The 15870-nt window shown below is 40.5% G+C and overlaps 1 protein-coding gene and 1 non-coding gene across 2 annotated transcripts; one reads left to right on the forward strand and one right to left on the reverse strand.

The window, feature by feature from the left end:
- Positions 1-676: 676 nt before the first annotated feature.
- Positions 677-783, reverse strand: LOC142170824 (small nucleolar RNA R71). The gene has a single exon (XR_012700437.1). It is a non-coding gene; the product is annotated as a small nucleolar RNA R71 (small nucleolar RNA).
- A 1161-nt stretch (positions 784-1944) lies between these two features.
- LOC107818610 (uncharacterized) lies at positions 1945-2472 on the forward strand. The gene has a single exon (XM_016644652.1). The coding sequence runs from the start codon at positions 1945-1947 to the stop codon at positions 2470-2472; it is 528 nt and encodes a 175-aa protein (XP_016500138.1).
- The last annotated feature ends 13398 nt before the right edge of the window (positions 2473-15870 follow it).

A 15870-nucleotide genomic window follows, 5' to 3' on the forward strand; every position in this document is an offset into this window, starting at 1 on the left:
AAAAAGAAGTGCAAAAATTCTTACTTAAGTTAATTTTCTTCAATTTAAACTTATCATTAAAATTCTAACGTTTGTAGTCTTGGTTGTTACAGGTGCATGCCTAGAAACTCCTCAAGAACTGATGAATTGTTTGAAGCATTATTAGATCCTAAGAAAGTTATCAAGGCATTGAATTGTGCAAACAAGAAAGGTAAACCACAACAAAACTCACTAGAACAAAGCGAACCGGACATGGAAGACGACTATCTAAACAACAGAAACAACGTAAATGACCCAAACAATCAGGGTGTGGTACCTCTTGTGCCAGAAGCAGCACTGTATGATTGGTCGCAACCCACTGCTGACAACTTAGCAACTGCAATTGTAGTCCCTCAGATACAAGTAAAATAATTCCAAATCACAAATAACATGCTATACTTGTTGCAGAACAAGGGACTATTCTCTGGGTCATACGTTGAAGATCCTCAACAGCATCTAAAGAATTTCCTGTCAATCTGTGCCACACAGAGGCAACATAACGTGACACCGGAAGCAATACAACTGTTGTTTTTTCCCATTCTCAGTGACGGGAGCGGCTCAGACTTGGTTTAATTCACTCCCCATAAACTCCATCACTACTTGGGAGGAATTAGTCAAGCAATTTGTGAACAAATTTTACCCACCCAACAAGACTGCTCAACAAATTGATGAGATATTGAGCTTCAGACAGAAACCAACAGAGACATTACAAGAAACGTGAGAGAGGTTCAAGGGTATGCTGGTTACATGTCCATATCATGGTATTTCAGAGCAAATATTGGGGTAGAGGTTTTACATAGGTTTAGCAGATAGCTTTAAAGCTAATGTTGATGCTTCAGCAGGTGGAGCATTTTTTAGCAAAATATTCAGAGAAAGCAAGATCCTACTGGACAAGATGGAACAGAACTCAGGAAGGATGACAAAAAATGCTCCAATCACTCATGTGGTTCACTCAGTGGCTTTAGACCCGACTAACTCCATAGCTGAAAATATGGCCACTCTACTGACACAAATGAGCATCCTCACCAAAAAGGTTGATGAATCAGGCTAGATGTAGTAGGTACACATAGTTGATGCAACTAATGGAGGTTTATGTACATCATGCATTAATCAACCATATGTCTACTGGTGGGGTGCTAAAGGTGATAACCAACAATATTAGGAGAACATGATTTATGTGGCCAACTATGGGGGACAGAGACCAGGTGGTCAGAATTAGGGTCAGGAGTCAACAATATAGACCAGCTTAGCATCAGTACAACAACAACAATAACCTTGGGGCTATGCGACCACAGGGTCAAGTGGTGCCTTACCAAAGGCAACAGGGTTACAACCAGCAAAATCAATAACAGGCTTATTAACAACCTCAACAGCAACAAACTGTGAGACACGAAGATGGGTTTGCTAAACTTGAGGGAATGATGCAACAAGTGATTGGGTCCACTGGAAAACTAACAGATAGAGTAGACTCACACGAATCAGCGATAAAGAATATTGAGATTCAATTAGGACAGATTTCTATGGCCCTAAATAATCGTCCCCACTGGATGTTACCTGCAGACACCCAAATTAATCCAAAAGAGCAGGGTCTGAAGCAGCTGATGGCAGTGAGTCTCCGAAATGGTAGATACTTAGATCTGGAGCAAGAAATTGCTTACAAAAGTAGACAGACTGAGACATTGGTGACAGTACCCATTGAGATAGATGATTCAACAGGGTTAAAAGGTGACGGCACAACATGCGCAAGAGAACACCAACAAAGAAGAAGAGGTTATGAAAGAGACTGAGGTTGCACTGGAACCAACAGTGGAAGCAGTACCTGAACAAGAAAAAAATCAAATCACAGGGAAGAAATAACCTCCAGCACCATTCCCACAGAGATTGGCCAAGTATCAGAAAGATGAGCAGTACAAGAAATTCTCAGAGATGTTGAAGCAAATTCAGGTAAACATTCCATTAATTGATGCTTTAAAGGAAATGCCTGGTTATGCAAAGATGATGAAGGACTTGATGTCCTGCAAGTTTGACTTTCAAGACTTGACCACGGTTACACTGACTCAGACCTGCAGTGTTGTTGTGACGAGACCCATAGCTGAGAAGCTGTCTGACCCTAGGAGTTTCACAATCCCTTGCACAATAGGCAACTATGCATTTGCTAAGGCACTGTGTGATCTGGGAGCAAGCATAAATCTTATGCCCCTGGCTATCTACAAAAAGCTAGGCATTAGAAGAGCTAGACCCACGTCTATGTTACGACACATGGTTGACCGGACAGTAAAAAGGCCCTCTGGGATTCTAGATGATGTATTGGTACAGGTTGGGAAGTTTGTGTTCCCAGCAGATTTTGTCATCCTTGACTGTCGGATTGACAAGGAAATTCTCATAATTTTGGGAAGACCATTCTTTCCCACTAGGAGATCTTTGATTGATTGTGAAACTGGAGAGCTCAAATGAGGTTAAATGATGAAGAGATAACATTCAACGTGCAGAAATCTATGCGGAGACCAAGTGAATTTGCTAATTGCTCTCTAATAGATGTCGTGGATGTAATTTTGGAGGAAGAAGATGAGACATTGAACACTAAAGACCCTCTAGTAGCCTGTCTTATGAACTTGGATGAATCCAATGGAGAAGACTTGGTAGAGTGGGTACTTTCTCTTAAAGAACAAGGTTTTTGGAGAAGGGAGCTCGAATTTGAGCCTTTGCACTTAGAGGAAAGAAAAATGCCTCCAGCTAAGCCATCAATAAAAGAGCCACCAAAGTTGGAACTAAAACCACTGTCATCTCATCTCAGGTATGCATTCTTAGGACCTAACTCAACTTTACCTGTTATTTTCTCATCTAGTTTGCTAGATGTGCAGGCAGAACAGCTTTTGTAAGTACTAACTGAGTGCAAGACTGCAATTGGATGGACCATAGCAGACATTAAGGGGATCATCCTGGCCTTCTGCATGCATAAGATTTTACCGGAAGATGGGGCACAAACCTTCCAGAGAACATCAAAGAAGTCTAAACCCCAATATGAAAGAAATGGTGAAGAAAGAAGTGATTAAGTGGTTAGATGCGGGAATCATATTCCCCATCTCTGACAGCAACTGGGTTAGCCTAGTGCAGTGTGTACCCAAAAAGGGGAGGTATGATGGTAGTGAAAAATGAGAAGAACGAATTGATCTCTACACAAACAGTCACATGTTGGCGAATATGTATGAATTACAAGAAGTTGAACTTGGCTACAATGGAAGGACCATTTCCCATTGCCATTCATTGATCAGATGCTAGATAGATTGGCAAGGAGGTCTCACCTTTGCTTTCTGGATGGGTACTCGGGGTATAATCAGATTTCTATTGCCCCGAAGGATAGAGAGAAAATGTCGTTCACCTGCCCTTATGGTATCTATGCCTTTCGGAGAATTCCGTTTAGCCTATGCAACGCAGTGCCATTTGGCCTATGCAACGTACCCGCCACATTCCAAAGGTGCATGATGGCCATCTTCACAGATATGGTAGAGGAAATAATGGAGGTTTTCATGGATGACTTCTCAGTGGTAGGGAACTCATTCGATTATTGCCTTGTGAACTTGAAAAGAGTTTTGAAAAGGTGCATCGAGACTAATCTGGTACTCAAATTGGAAAAGTGCCATTTCATGGTACATGAAGGTATAGTCTTGGGCTCCTAGTGTCAAGTAAAGGTATTGAGGTGGATCGTGCAAAGGTTGATGTGATATAAAAGCTTCCACCACCCACTTCCGTGAAAGCAATCAAAAGTTTCCTTGGGCACGCCGGTATCTATAAGAGATTTATAAGAGATTTTTCCAAAATTGCTAACCCCTTGTGTAAATTGCTTGAAAAAGATCATCCTTTTGTGTTTTTTGATGACTGCAGGGTAGCTTTTGAGGAATTAAAGAAGAGATTGGTAACATCACCTATCATAGTTGTCCCCAACTGAGAGCAACCATTTGAGCTGATGTGTGATGCGAGTGACCATGTTGTGGGAGCAGTTCTTGGGCAGCGAAAAGATAAAATCATACATCCAATATACTACGCAAGTAGAATGTTGAGTAGAGCCCAGCTAAATTACACTGTGACCGAGAAGGAGATGCTGGCAGTAATGTTCACATTTGACAAATTCAGGTTATACCTGATAGACTCGAAGGTAATTGTTTACACTGACCATGCTGCTCTAAGGTACTTAATCGAGAAGAAGGAGTTAAAACCGCGCCTAATTCGATGGGTGCTACTGTTGCAAGAATTTGATTTGGAGATCCGTGACCGAAAGGGAACGGAGAACCAGGTAGCTGATCATTTGTCTAGGCTGGAAGGAGCTGAAAAGAAGGTTGAGGTAGAAGAGATTCTGGAAACTTTCCTAGATGAACAACTACTAGCCACGAGTCTCGAGGAAGCGCCATAGTATGCAGACATTGCAAACTACCTGGCGAGTGGTGTTATTCCTTATGACCTTTCCTCTATTCAAAAGAAAAAGTTCTTTCGTGATTGTCACATGTATTATTGGGATAAGACTTCTTTCGTGATTGTCACATGTATTATTGGGATAAGACTTATCTGTTCAGGATTTGTATTGATAACATAATCCAGAGATGTATCCCCGAGATAGACTAGTCTTCTATTTTGCAGGCATGTCACACGTCACCATAAGGTGGGCACTTCAAGGGAGTGAGGACAGCTGCGAAAGTCTTGGAGTCGGGCTTCTACTAGCCAACATTGTTCAAAGATGCACATTTATGGATAAAGGGCTATGATGAATGCCAACGAACCGGGAATATTTCCCGCAGACATGAGATGCCCATGAACCCAATTCAGGAGGTAGAAGTGTTTGATGTATGGGGCATCGATTTCATAGGGCCTTTCGTCATCTCATATGATAAAAAATACATACTCACCGCGGTAGACTACATGTCCAAATGGGTGGAAGCTGCAACACTCCCTGCAAATGATGCAAAGGAGGTAATTGGTTTTTTGAGAAAGAACAAATTCACCCGATTTGGCACTCCAAGGGAAATAATCAGTGACGGAGGCACCCACTTTTGTAATCGAGACTTCGCAAAGTTGTTAGAGAAGTATGATGTACACCACAAGGTGGCCACTCCATATCATCCACAAACAAGCGGGCAAGTGGAAGTCTCGAACAGAGAAATAAAGAGTGTGTTGACTAAGACTGTGAATGCTACTAGAATAGATCGGGCGAGAAAGTTAGATAATGCACTTTGGGCTTATCAAACAACTTTCAAAACTCTATCGGCATGTCTCCATACAAGTTGGTGTTTGGGAAAGCATGTCATTTATCTATGGAGTTGGAGCATAGAGCTTGGTGGGCGTTGAATGAGACATTGAAGCTATGGGAACAAGTAGAGTAACGGAGTTGCACGAGCTTGATGAGTTCCGGTATCACGCTTTTGAGAGCACAAGATTATACAAGGAGAAAATGAAGATGATACATGATAGAAATATTATTGAGCAGAGTTTTAAACTCGGAGATACGGTATTGCTATACTGAGGTTATTTCCGGGCAAATTAAAATCACGATGGTCATGTCCTTTTTCGTGTGGTTGAAATTCACCCCACAGGTGTCGTAGAGATTGTTGCGGATAATGACTCTCGCACATTTAGAGTCAATGGACACAGATTAAAACATTATGTGGGCATGGATGAAATGAAGGTATTGTCAGTGATTCATTTGATTGAGCCTCCGATGTTGAGCGCACCTTAAATGCGTTTACCTGCGTTGTGTCGCGACGTAATCAGGCACTTCATTGGAGGAAACCCATTGAACTGTTGTATTCGTCGTGCCACGACATTAACTAAGGTGTGTTGGGAGGCAACCCAATTAGTAGTTGATTTTAGTGCAGTTAAGATTTTTCTTTTATTTTTAGGTACTAATAAGTTGCAGGTGAGTTTGGGCGTGTGATAAGTACACCAGGCGCTGAAGGGATCAACCCGGAGATAGGTAAAAGTGGTGAGAGAGGAAAAATTCCGGAGGTCAGGTCCGCGGCCCCGCTCAGACCACGCATAATGCATCTCACACTACCTCGCGTACATTGCAACGTCCGTAGCCACTGATCGACCGCGCTTGGATCACGTATATTGGGTTTCACATTGCCTCATATGCTTGGCTGTGCTTGGACCGCGGACCGACCGTGCACTGAGTGCCGTCTGCAAGCTTAGTTAGCATTAATTTTTATTTTATTTATTCTTTCTCTTTTATTCTTAATATTCTAATTACTAATATCCCCCCCCCCCCCACACACACACACACACGCCTGATATCCCCTACCCTTTTTTTCTCTCTCTTAACTCATATAACTGATCCCCCACCCCAAACCATCCCTTACAAATCAAAACACATAATCTTTTTCTCTCTTCCAAAAGAACCCCAACCCTTCAACCCCCACAGCATTGATTCCCCCTCCCTCACTCTACCCTCTTCTCTCTTCTAACATCTTCCCCTCACATAACATACTTACAACTCCACCAGGTAAGGGCACTTGTTTACATTCTTGTTGGGTTATTTGAGTTCTTAGTTATATAGTAATTTTATTCTTATTTTGTAGTAGATTTCTTCTAGTATTGTTCTCTAGTTACCCTGGTAGGTATGTCGAGGCTGTAGTAGATGTGTCTCTTGACATGTGCGGTTGACATTGGGTTATTTGTGGTTGAGTTGGGATTATCAAATTGTTATTTGGGGGTTCCGGTGAATTGTACACATCAAGTGTTTGTTTAAATGCCATGGTGAGTCATGACTATAATGTGTGACCAATTGTGTGGATCAAGTCTGAGTAACCGCCTTTGGTTTACATCTCTTGTGTTTTGCTGCTAATGATCTTTATTTCAGGTAGTATGACGCCCTCCAAGAAATGCCGAACCACCGGTGCTTCCTGCAGTGGCCAAGCTGGATCCTACATGCCACGAGCTTCAACTCCTTCTCGTAAGTATGATAGTACCAAGTTCGTCTCCAGCGGGGCTCAGGACCGTTTTGGTTACAAGGCATCCAAGAAGCCCATACCGGAGAGGGGTATTGATATAGGGTCTCTCCAATATGATTGTCCCAACATGTACAATGAATTGGTCCAGTGCGGGATGGATATTTTCTTTGAAGAACCGGATGAAGCTAATTTGATGGTTGTGCGGGAGCTTTACACGAACCTTCCAGAACATGTGAACGATGTTTGCACGGTGCAAAAGAAAAATATAGACGCATCAGTTAAGGCTATTTGGAGAGCTTACCAGCTGCCCATATTCGGGCAAGACCTTGGGGCGGAGGACTATTATGAAGCCCATGGCAGACGATTCACCACGCGGGAATTGTTCTTTGAAACAATATGTGTGCCCAACGAGGAAGTTGTGTGGATTATACCTGGGAAGAAGTTTCATTCGGCGGCACTCACCTTTGAAGGGAAGTGTTGGTTGTATGTCATCAATAGTCACCTGCTCCCTTATTCCAACACCACTAAAGTGAATGGTCCCAGAGCTGCATTGATCTGGTGCTTCATGAATGGCCATGATTTTGACATGGCCAAGATTATTCATGAAGAGATGTTCATCTGTTGTCCAGTGCGGCGGTATGGGTTCTTATTCCCTTCTCTAGTCACTAGATTATGTCGGGTAGCACGAGTGCCGGAGAACTTGAGCGTAGATGGAAAAGTCAAGAATGAAACAAAGTTTCGGGCGGATAAAGTGACCATTGGGAAGGACCCTGAGGTACCTGGAGATGCAAATAGTGATGATTCCGATGCAGCAGATGAGGGTGATGAAAGGTAGGAGGAAGTTGAGGGAGCGTCTCCCACACATGAGCAAGTTGCAGAGGCAGAGGGAACATCTGTGGTCAGACGGGACACACAGATGACAGCCTTAGAGCATGAAATGGCAGGGTTGCACACTTCTGTCACAAACTTGGGGGCTCGGGTGGATGCACTAGTCGCCCAAAATGCTAAATCGAACAAGAAGATCATGGCTTGGCTGCGTGCGCTAGGGAGAGCCTGCCATCTCGACCTCGGTACTATCGCCGATATGGACTGATGTACTAGGGAAGTTTCCTTTACCTCGCATTATTTTATTTTTTATGACATGAGGACATGACATCTTTTTAAGTGTGGGGTGCCGGATACTTCGTTTGTATGTTGTATATATAGGAATGTAGCTTGATTTTGGTCTTCGATTAGTTGTCTGAATGTGTGCAATAGTAAAATAAAAAAATAAAAATAAAAAATTCAAATTTTCGACTTGTCGCGACGACGGATATCACTCGACGGGTTTCTTGAGGGTCTAAGTCGATAAAAAAATTCTCTTTTGTAGGTAGTGTATCAATTACCCCTTGGTTTTTTTTTGGATCGCGGTTCTTTTTCAAGGGTTTTGTTTGAACCGGATGTAATTAGTTTTTAATTTTTAGTTAGGTACTTGTGGGTTATGGGATGATATGGAAGGAGGATCTCTTAACGTCGTTATGCCTTGAATACAGTGGGTACTTTAGTGTGACGCTTAGGCTCAAATTGTTGATTCTTGTTAGAGTGCCTTAAATTGTATGTTCTTAATTTGCTTAAGTACCCCCGACTAGAGTGTTTTGATGATCCAATCTGGAGTGAGTCATGTGCCATGTGTGTGGGAGGATTGTTGTATTCTGTGCACTGCATTTGATGCCTAGAACTTGTCCCATGTGTTTGCAAAGCGAAATAATAGTTTTGTTCAGTCGTGGAAATGATATAGGCATTTCTTTGTTGAGCCAGATATGTATATTTTACCCGCCTAATTGTTATATATCGTAGTTAACCCCTTTAAGCCTGTAATCATATTTCTTTGGCAACCACATTACAAGTCTTACCCATTTATTTGAATTAACCATCTATTTGAACCTTTTAACCTCTCATGAGCATTTGAATTGTTATGAACCTTGTAAAAGTTAAATGTGGGGTGGTTGGTTTGGCTTTTGAGTGGAACTAATGAGATAAGGAGAAATGTGCACTGATTTGAAAAAGTAAGAGACACTTGAAAAAAAAAAGTGAAAAGAAAGGAAAGAATAGTTGCATTGTTGAGAAATATATATAGTGGTTCTTGATGTAAGTGTGCTTAAAGAAGTATGGGGCAATACACATTGATGAAAAGGTGGACTTTGGTTTGACATAAGTAGGGTCTTAAATGTTAAAATGTATGGATTAAAGTGCTTAGGGAGGTGTAGTCACTTTTATATCTAAATGTATCCTACCCGTCCCCCAGCCTACATTACAACCAAATGAAGTCCTACTTGATCCTAGACTGAATGAGCTCGATTAGTGGAGTAATACACTACGGGCAAGCCTATGGTGCATTTTATGTGGCATATGAATGTTCTTTCTACGAGTGAGTGAATTCTTTCTATCTTGAGTTCCTAATTTTTCTTAACTTTTATTGTGTGTGGAACTACTCTGGTTTGTTATGTGAGGGCACTTGATTCATGAAGGAAAGGTGAGTCTTAACCTCTACGTAAGAGTAAGTGAGTAAGTTAGGAATATTGTGTGGCATGTGAGAGGCAACTCTTGAGGCGAAGATGTTACACTACTGGGCTCAATCTTTGTGAAATGTTCTTTGTGTGACGAGTTAGGGAAGTCGGCCAGTGAAGTTAAGCCTCTGTAAAGTGTGGTTGATTGCTCGGGGACGAGTAATAGCTTAAGTGTGGAGTGTTGATAGTAGGCGAGAATTATGTAGTTTAACGACCATTGACGCTTTAAATTAGCTGCACTTTGTTGATAATTAAATGTTAAATGATAACAAATTGCTCTAATCAAGAACTTTATGCTTTGTAGGAGCAATCCCGGGCTATGAGGAATTAAGGAGTATTTTGGAGTTAATATGGAGCAATGAAGGGCAATTGGAGGTGAGCACGCAAAAGAAGAAGGAAAAAATGAAAGGCAGAACTAAACTTCAGGTGCGCGGGCCATCCGCGGCCGCGCATAGGCCGCGCTCGTCAAGCAAAAAGAGAGTCAATATGCACGGTTCATCCGCGGCTGCGCACGGCTCTCCGAAGATTTTATTTCAGGGGCAAATTTGTAATTCCAGAGGCGACCCTCCTTGAATTATAAGAAGCCCAGCTCGCCCAAAAAGAGGGTATCGAGGTTTTTGAAGGGATTTTGAAGGCAAGAACAGGCAAGAAGAAAGGCGGAAGATTCGGCATAGAGTTTTTACCTTTCTTCCTCTTGTTTCTATAATTGATGATGAATTCTATTATTATGATTGTGAAAACGATTATACATAGCTAAACTCCTAATCTAGGGTTTTGATGGAACCTTTTGGAGTATGAATTTCTTGCTATGTTAATATTGATTTGCCATAGTATTTTCTCTATTTGTTCAACTATATTGTGATTGTTGCTGATTGAAGGGCCCTCAATCGACTGTGTCTATCTAGTATGTATTACTCGGGAGAGAGTGCATATTTAGGTAGTTGTTGAACAACACCACTCGTAACGTATATGAGGGATCAATACGAAGGGTGTAAAGGTGGGATTAGGGATAACGAAACATTGGGTGCGATCTAGCTATAATTAAGGCTAGCTAGCGTAGTTCGGGAGAACATGTCTAATATATTGTTGTAATTACTCGGGAGAGAGTTACGATAGTCAGAGTGCTCATGATCGATAGAGAACACTTAGGCAAATTTATAGCAAACATAGCGGAAAGGATTCCGACAAGAGGGAAATCAAAACATTAGATCATTCCAATTCTTGTTTACAACCCCTCCATAGTTAGCTCTTAATTATTGCATTGTTATTACGTAATATTTAGTTAGTAAACATCCAATCTATTACTTAAATATCTTCGAAGATTGAATACGTGAATTTGTGTACGTCCAATAGCTGTGATTTATAAGTTAATTCCCTGTGGGATTCGACTCCGGACTTGTTAACCGGAATATATTTACACCGACCGTTTTGTCCTTTCTATAAGGCATAATTGAGCGTGATCAGTAAGTATGATTAATGGCTAGAGGTTCGTAAGTTGGAACTTTTTTGGGACATTTCTGTAAGATTCTTATAATACTTCCTAGTCTCCCACATTGAATAGAATTCTTAAATTTTGCCCGTACCCACGCAATTTAAGTCAGAAACAAAATTAAAAAAATTATGTAATCCTGAGCACAGAACACCTAATTATAGGCTACTCATCTGCCTTACACCATAAAATGCAATCAAAACCAATCTATCTACACAGATGATCATACTCCTGCAATACTTTTCAACCAGATAGAATCGCCTCTGTCAGAATCTTACTGGCTGCTTGTCTCAAGCACAAAGATAATATACACTCTTGGAATGCAAAAAATTGCTCCTTTACAATTTGTATGTAAAGGCAACAAACAATTGTTACTAGTACATAATACACCATCCTTCCATAAATGGTTTCTTCTTTGTCCCAAAAATCATCAGAAACAAGCACTACACTTTCTTAGGAATAACAGAACATCCTCCAAGTATGAAAAGATTGTACAATAGCAATCTGGTGGTTGACAGCATAATAGAAGGACAATCGGTTTCTTGGTGATTTCAGATGCAACTCAATTCTGGAGAACAAGATGTGTACCATCTCTGTGACTGAAAAATATTAGTAGTCAAACTATCAAAACCACTTACGACTTGAAAGCTCTCAGTTGGGATTTTTCTTCCAACAAGAGAAGGAGACCTTGGCAGATGATCTGAGAAGTGAAGTCACATGTGAGAGTCGCTTGCTTAGCCAGGCATTAAGGGCACGTTTGATTACATGTACAAGCAAAAATAATCATGGTATAACAATCGGTATAATTTTATACAACGTTGAGTGTGCAGTATAATCCTGCATTACTAGTTAATCTCCGTATAACTTTACATGACGTTTGATTTCAAGTCAAGTATTAAACTCCGCCTAAATTATGTGGATTTTAATATCAGTAACCAAACATTGGATAACTAATATGGGTATAAATTATATGGGAATCTATGTATTATTTTATCTGCGATAGAAGGTGAGATAAGAATTATGTGTATTAGCAATACGTGGATTAGACCATATAAAGACAAGAATGCCCTTACAATAACAATACATGCACAATTTATTCATAACAATCTCGGTACTATTTATTCCCATATAATAATCCCTGTATTATTTATTCTACATAACAATCCCCGTATTATTTATTCTCCGTGTGACAATCCATGCATTTCAATCCCTCTATAACTAAACAATCAACCAAATGATTCTTAAGAGTGCCTCAACTTATGCAGAGGAAGAGATTAGTTTACCAGTACATCCCTGAATAGGGAGCTGAGGATTCTAACCCTAGTGACCAATCCTTAAACCTGCCTCCTCAGCATGTTACTACAGAGTTTACCCTGCTCAGTCTCTTTAAAAAAATGTGGAATGCTCACCACTTCCAAGTCAATGCAATGTTTTCTAAATCTAGTATACCAACTGCACCACTATTTACTGCAAAACCTTGTGCTACAGTGGTGTCATGGTATGCAGAAAATTGTACAGATCCTAAAATTCCTCTTTTAGAGGAATATGGCTAGCCAAACATCGCGCCAAAATCCTCTTTTTCTTCCTGAATAACTAATATTTTTCTTTAATCATGTCACTCCAGAGAGCTCCATTCTCATGACTAAACTCTAGAGCATTTGAATAAGAAACTTAGCATAGTCATAGTTCTCTCACCTAGTTTATCCTCCTCGTCTGCAATCACTTTTTCAACAAAGTTTTTTGCTGCGCTTTTTGACATAACTCTGACTAGGCAATACTAGAAGAGAATAATCCTCCTTTTTTTATTTTTCTTGATCAGTTAGAAAGAATAATCCGGCTTTCTCATACTCCTCATCAACCACTGCGACTTTTGAAGCTCATCAATTTATCATGAAAAATGCAAAATAAGGAGATTTCAACCCTTGAACCTCATTATGAAACACATTATTGTAGATGCACCATATCTCTCCATTTGCTCAATTATAATTTCCGAGGAGAGATACGAAGCATCCTTTGACGTGCATTTTCTGAATAGTTAGCTCGCGTAAGAGCAAGCCATTTAGGTGCATGTCTTACCCGATATGCACATAAGCAAAAGAAGCATTTAAAGTCAATGTAATGCACTTTAATTTGCCTCCATTCTAATTGAACTACTAAAGCAAGATAAATTCATCGTGGATCTTCTAAAACTGAAAAAATATTATGCCTATTCAAGGTAAAGATACCAATTTTAGGTGTACTATTATGGATGTCTTTTCAGGGAACATCCTATAAAATGAGTACTATCATGGAGCAATAACTGAAGCTAGGCCACCTGGATATACTATTCAAACTAACTTAACTTTTCATTAAGGAAATGATAGTTTTTACAGTACATACACAAATTGGAGAAGCTACAAGAAAGCTCTAAATCACTATCCAGCTTCGACGGAACTTATTACATATAGAGATGCATAATCCATATCGATTACACATCTTCACATGATTTCCTAACTACTATGAGACCACATACATGCCTGCGTAAAATTAAAACAAAATTTCTACAAACTATAAAGTAAATGCTGCATCTTGAAAAACCCACTGACCTTAGGCAATTTCAACCTTGAACAACACAAACAACATGAGGAACCTTCTCATTGTCAAAGGGCAAGTAGACATACTCACTAGCAAACTCCTCCGCAATATCCAACGGTAACTCCCCGTGCAATGCCTTGCAATACATATACAACACCACGCTCGCAGCAAGGCTCTGAAGCATTAGCAGAGTTGCAAAACCTGAGCTCACCACCATCTGCAGTATCACCCCGAAGCTCGTCCACCCTCCGCTCGCAGCCCCTACAGTCACCAAAAAACTAGAACACCCACCCACTAACAATCCAATCAGAACCCCGAAAAACAACAACACTGATAGCGCAACCCGTCTCATCCCCTTCACCAAATACGCGCTTCTCCTTAACGGTTCGTAACCCCATTTCGATTCCACCACTACAATCACATAAGCCAATGACCAGTTAACCTGCAACCATATAAAAACTAATACAAGCGCTACCCCTAATAAAACAACCAAACCCGTAAAGTAATTCGACTCATAATTCACTTCAAACCCTAGAAATTGCACGCAGTGGACCACGATCGCCCCGAATAGGGCGAATAATAGAACGATGACAGCGTGGATTACACGCGAAACGATAAGGGTAGCAACTAAGGGCAAGAAGGAGTAAAGAACGGACTGCATAGAGGAAACAAGCTTGACGGGTCTACCGTAAAATCCATGGAACGTGCTGTATGTGATCGTAGCAACAGCAAAGATTGCCAGAAGAACAGCGAATAGGGTGTAAGCAAAGAGAACGAGGAAGAGCTGGGGGTCGGGTCGGGTTAGGTTTCGGGTCGGATCAAACGGGTTAGGGAGGGTTAAGAAGGAGGAGGAGAGGTGAGCTTGCGGGTGGAAGATGATGGAATTGGACTGAGAGAGGGCGGTTTGGAGGGTAGGGTAAACGATGAGGGAGAAAGAGAGAGGTAAGAGGAAGGAAACAGAAAGGGCTAAGAAATGGCGGGAGTGAGCATTGATTATGCGCTTTGATTGGGAAAGTACTCCCCACAGGTTAAGGGTATGTGGATAAGCGGACATTGAATAAGAATGGTGATGATTGATGATCGAGAGATGAATCCAGAAGGAAACCAGACGGAGGATAAGAGAGTGTTTTGGGATGGTTTCTAAATTGGGAGAGAAATGCAATTTGGGGTCTTTTCTTTTTTCCGCTTTCTCTTTAGCTTTGCTGCTTTGCAGATAATTATTAGGGAGAGAAGAGGGAGACAAGTGGCATTCTTAATACATAGATTTGATTGAAATTTAAAAATAAAAATAAAAAAGAGAGAATTTTTAAAATTGTGTTGAATAATAATTTTTAAAATAAAATTGTATCTAGACAAAAAAAATTCATCCGCAAAATTTGAATAACTTTTGGTCAAAATTTTATGAATAAATAATATTTTTAATTTTTTTAGCAAAAAGTAAATAAAAAAAATTATATAAAAAAGGGAGCTTAGTGATGATAGGCTATAATTACGTATTTTAATCGCTTATTACACTCAAATTTACTGCACTTTAATTGAGTTTGAGCTTTAATCGCTAGTGTCTTGCACTAATTGTGTGTTGTATGCCTTGTAGGGGTGATTCCGAGCTATGTAGATATTATGGAATGAATTCAAGTGATTTGGAGCTTTGAAGTCGGAGTAAAAGCCCAAGGAATTAAGCCGGGATTGTATTCGGGAATCAACGGATAATAGAGCAACAAAACGAAGAATCGAGTAGGCATATTGTGCACTATTTAGTAAAATGCATATAACTTTTAGCTCAGAACTCCATTTGGGCTCCAAAATATGTAATTGGAAAGCTAACTCAAAGGGCTACAACTTTCATGTTTTACGTTTTTCCAAATTCCAAACATAACAGGGTAAAAAACTCGATCGAAACCGCGACCGCGGACCTGATGCGGACTAAGGCAGTGGGAAAGTACCGCGCCCGAACCGCGGCCGCGAACGTCCAGGCCTGGAAACTTGTCCTTTTTCGCGTAGAAGAAGGTATAATTGTTTTTTCCCCACCCTACTTGGTATATATACATGGAAAAACGGTATTTTGAGGGGAGGAGACCAATTTTTGACACAAATTCGACCTAAGGAGGCAGAGACACAATAGGAGCAAGGCGGGGAATTCTTCTACGAGTTTTTCCTTCCTCTTCCTATTTTTCATCGTTGGTTATGACTTTTAGTATTGTAGTTTTACATACTATTATGAATAGCTAATTTGTTATCTAGGGTTTTGATGGAACCTTGTGTAGGATAAATTCTTGTTATGTTTTTATATAATTGAGCCGTAGTA

The sequence above is a fragment of the Nicotiana tabacum genome, chromosome 16 (assembly GCF_000715075.1).
Source record: "Nicotiana tabacum cultivar K326 chromosome 16, ASM71507v2, whole genome shotgun sequence".
NCBI classification, from domain to species: Eukaryota; Viridiplantae; Streptophyta; class Magnoliopsida; order Solanales; family Solanaceae; genus Nicotiana; species Nicotiana tabacum.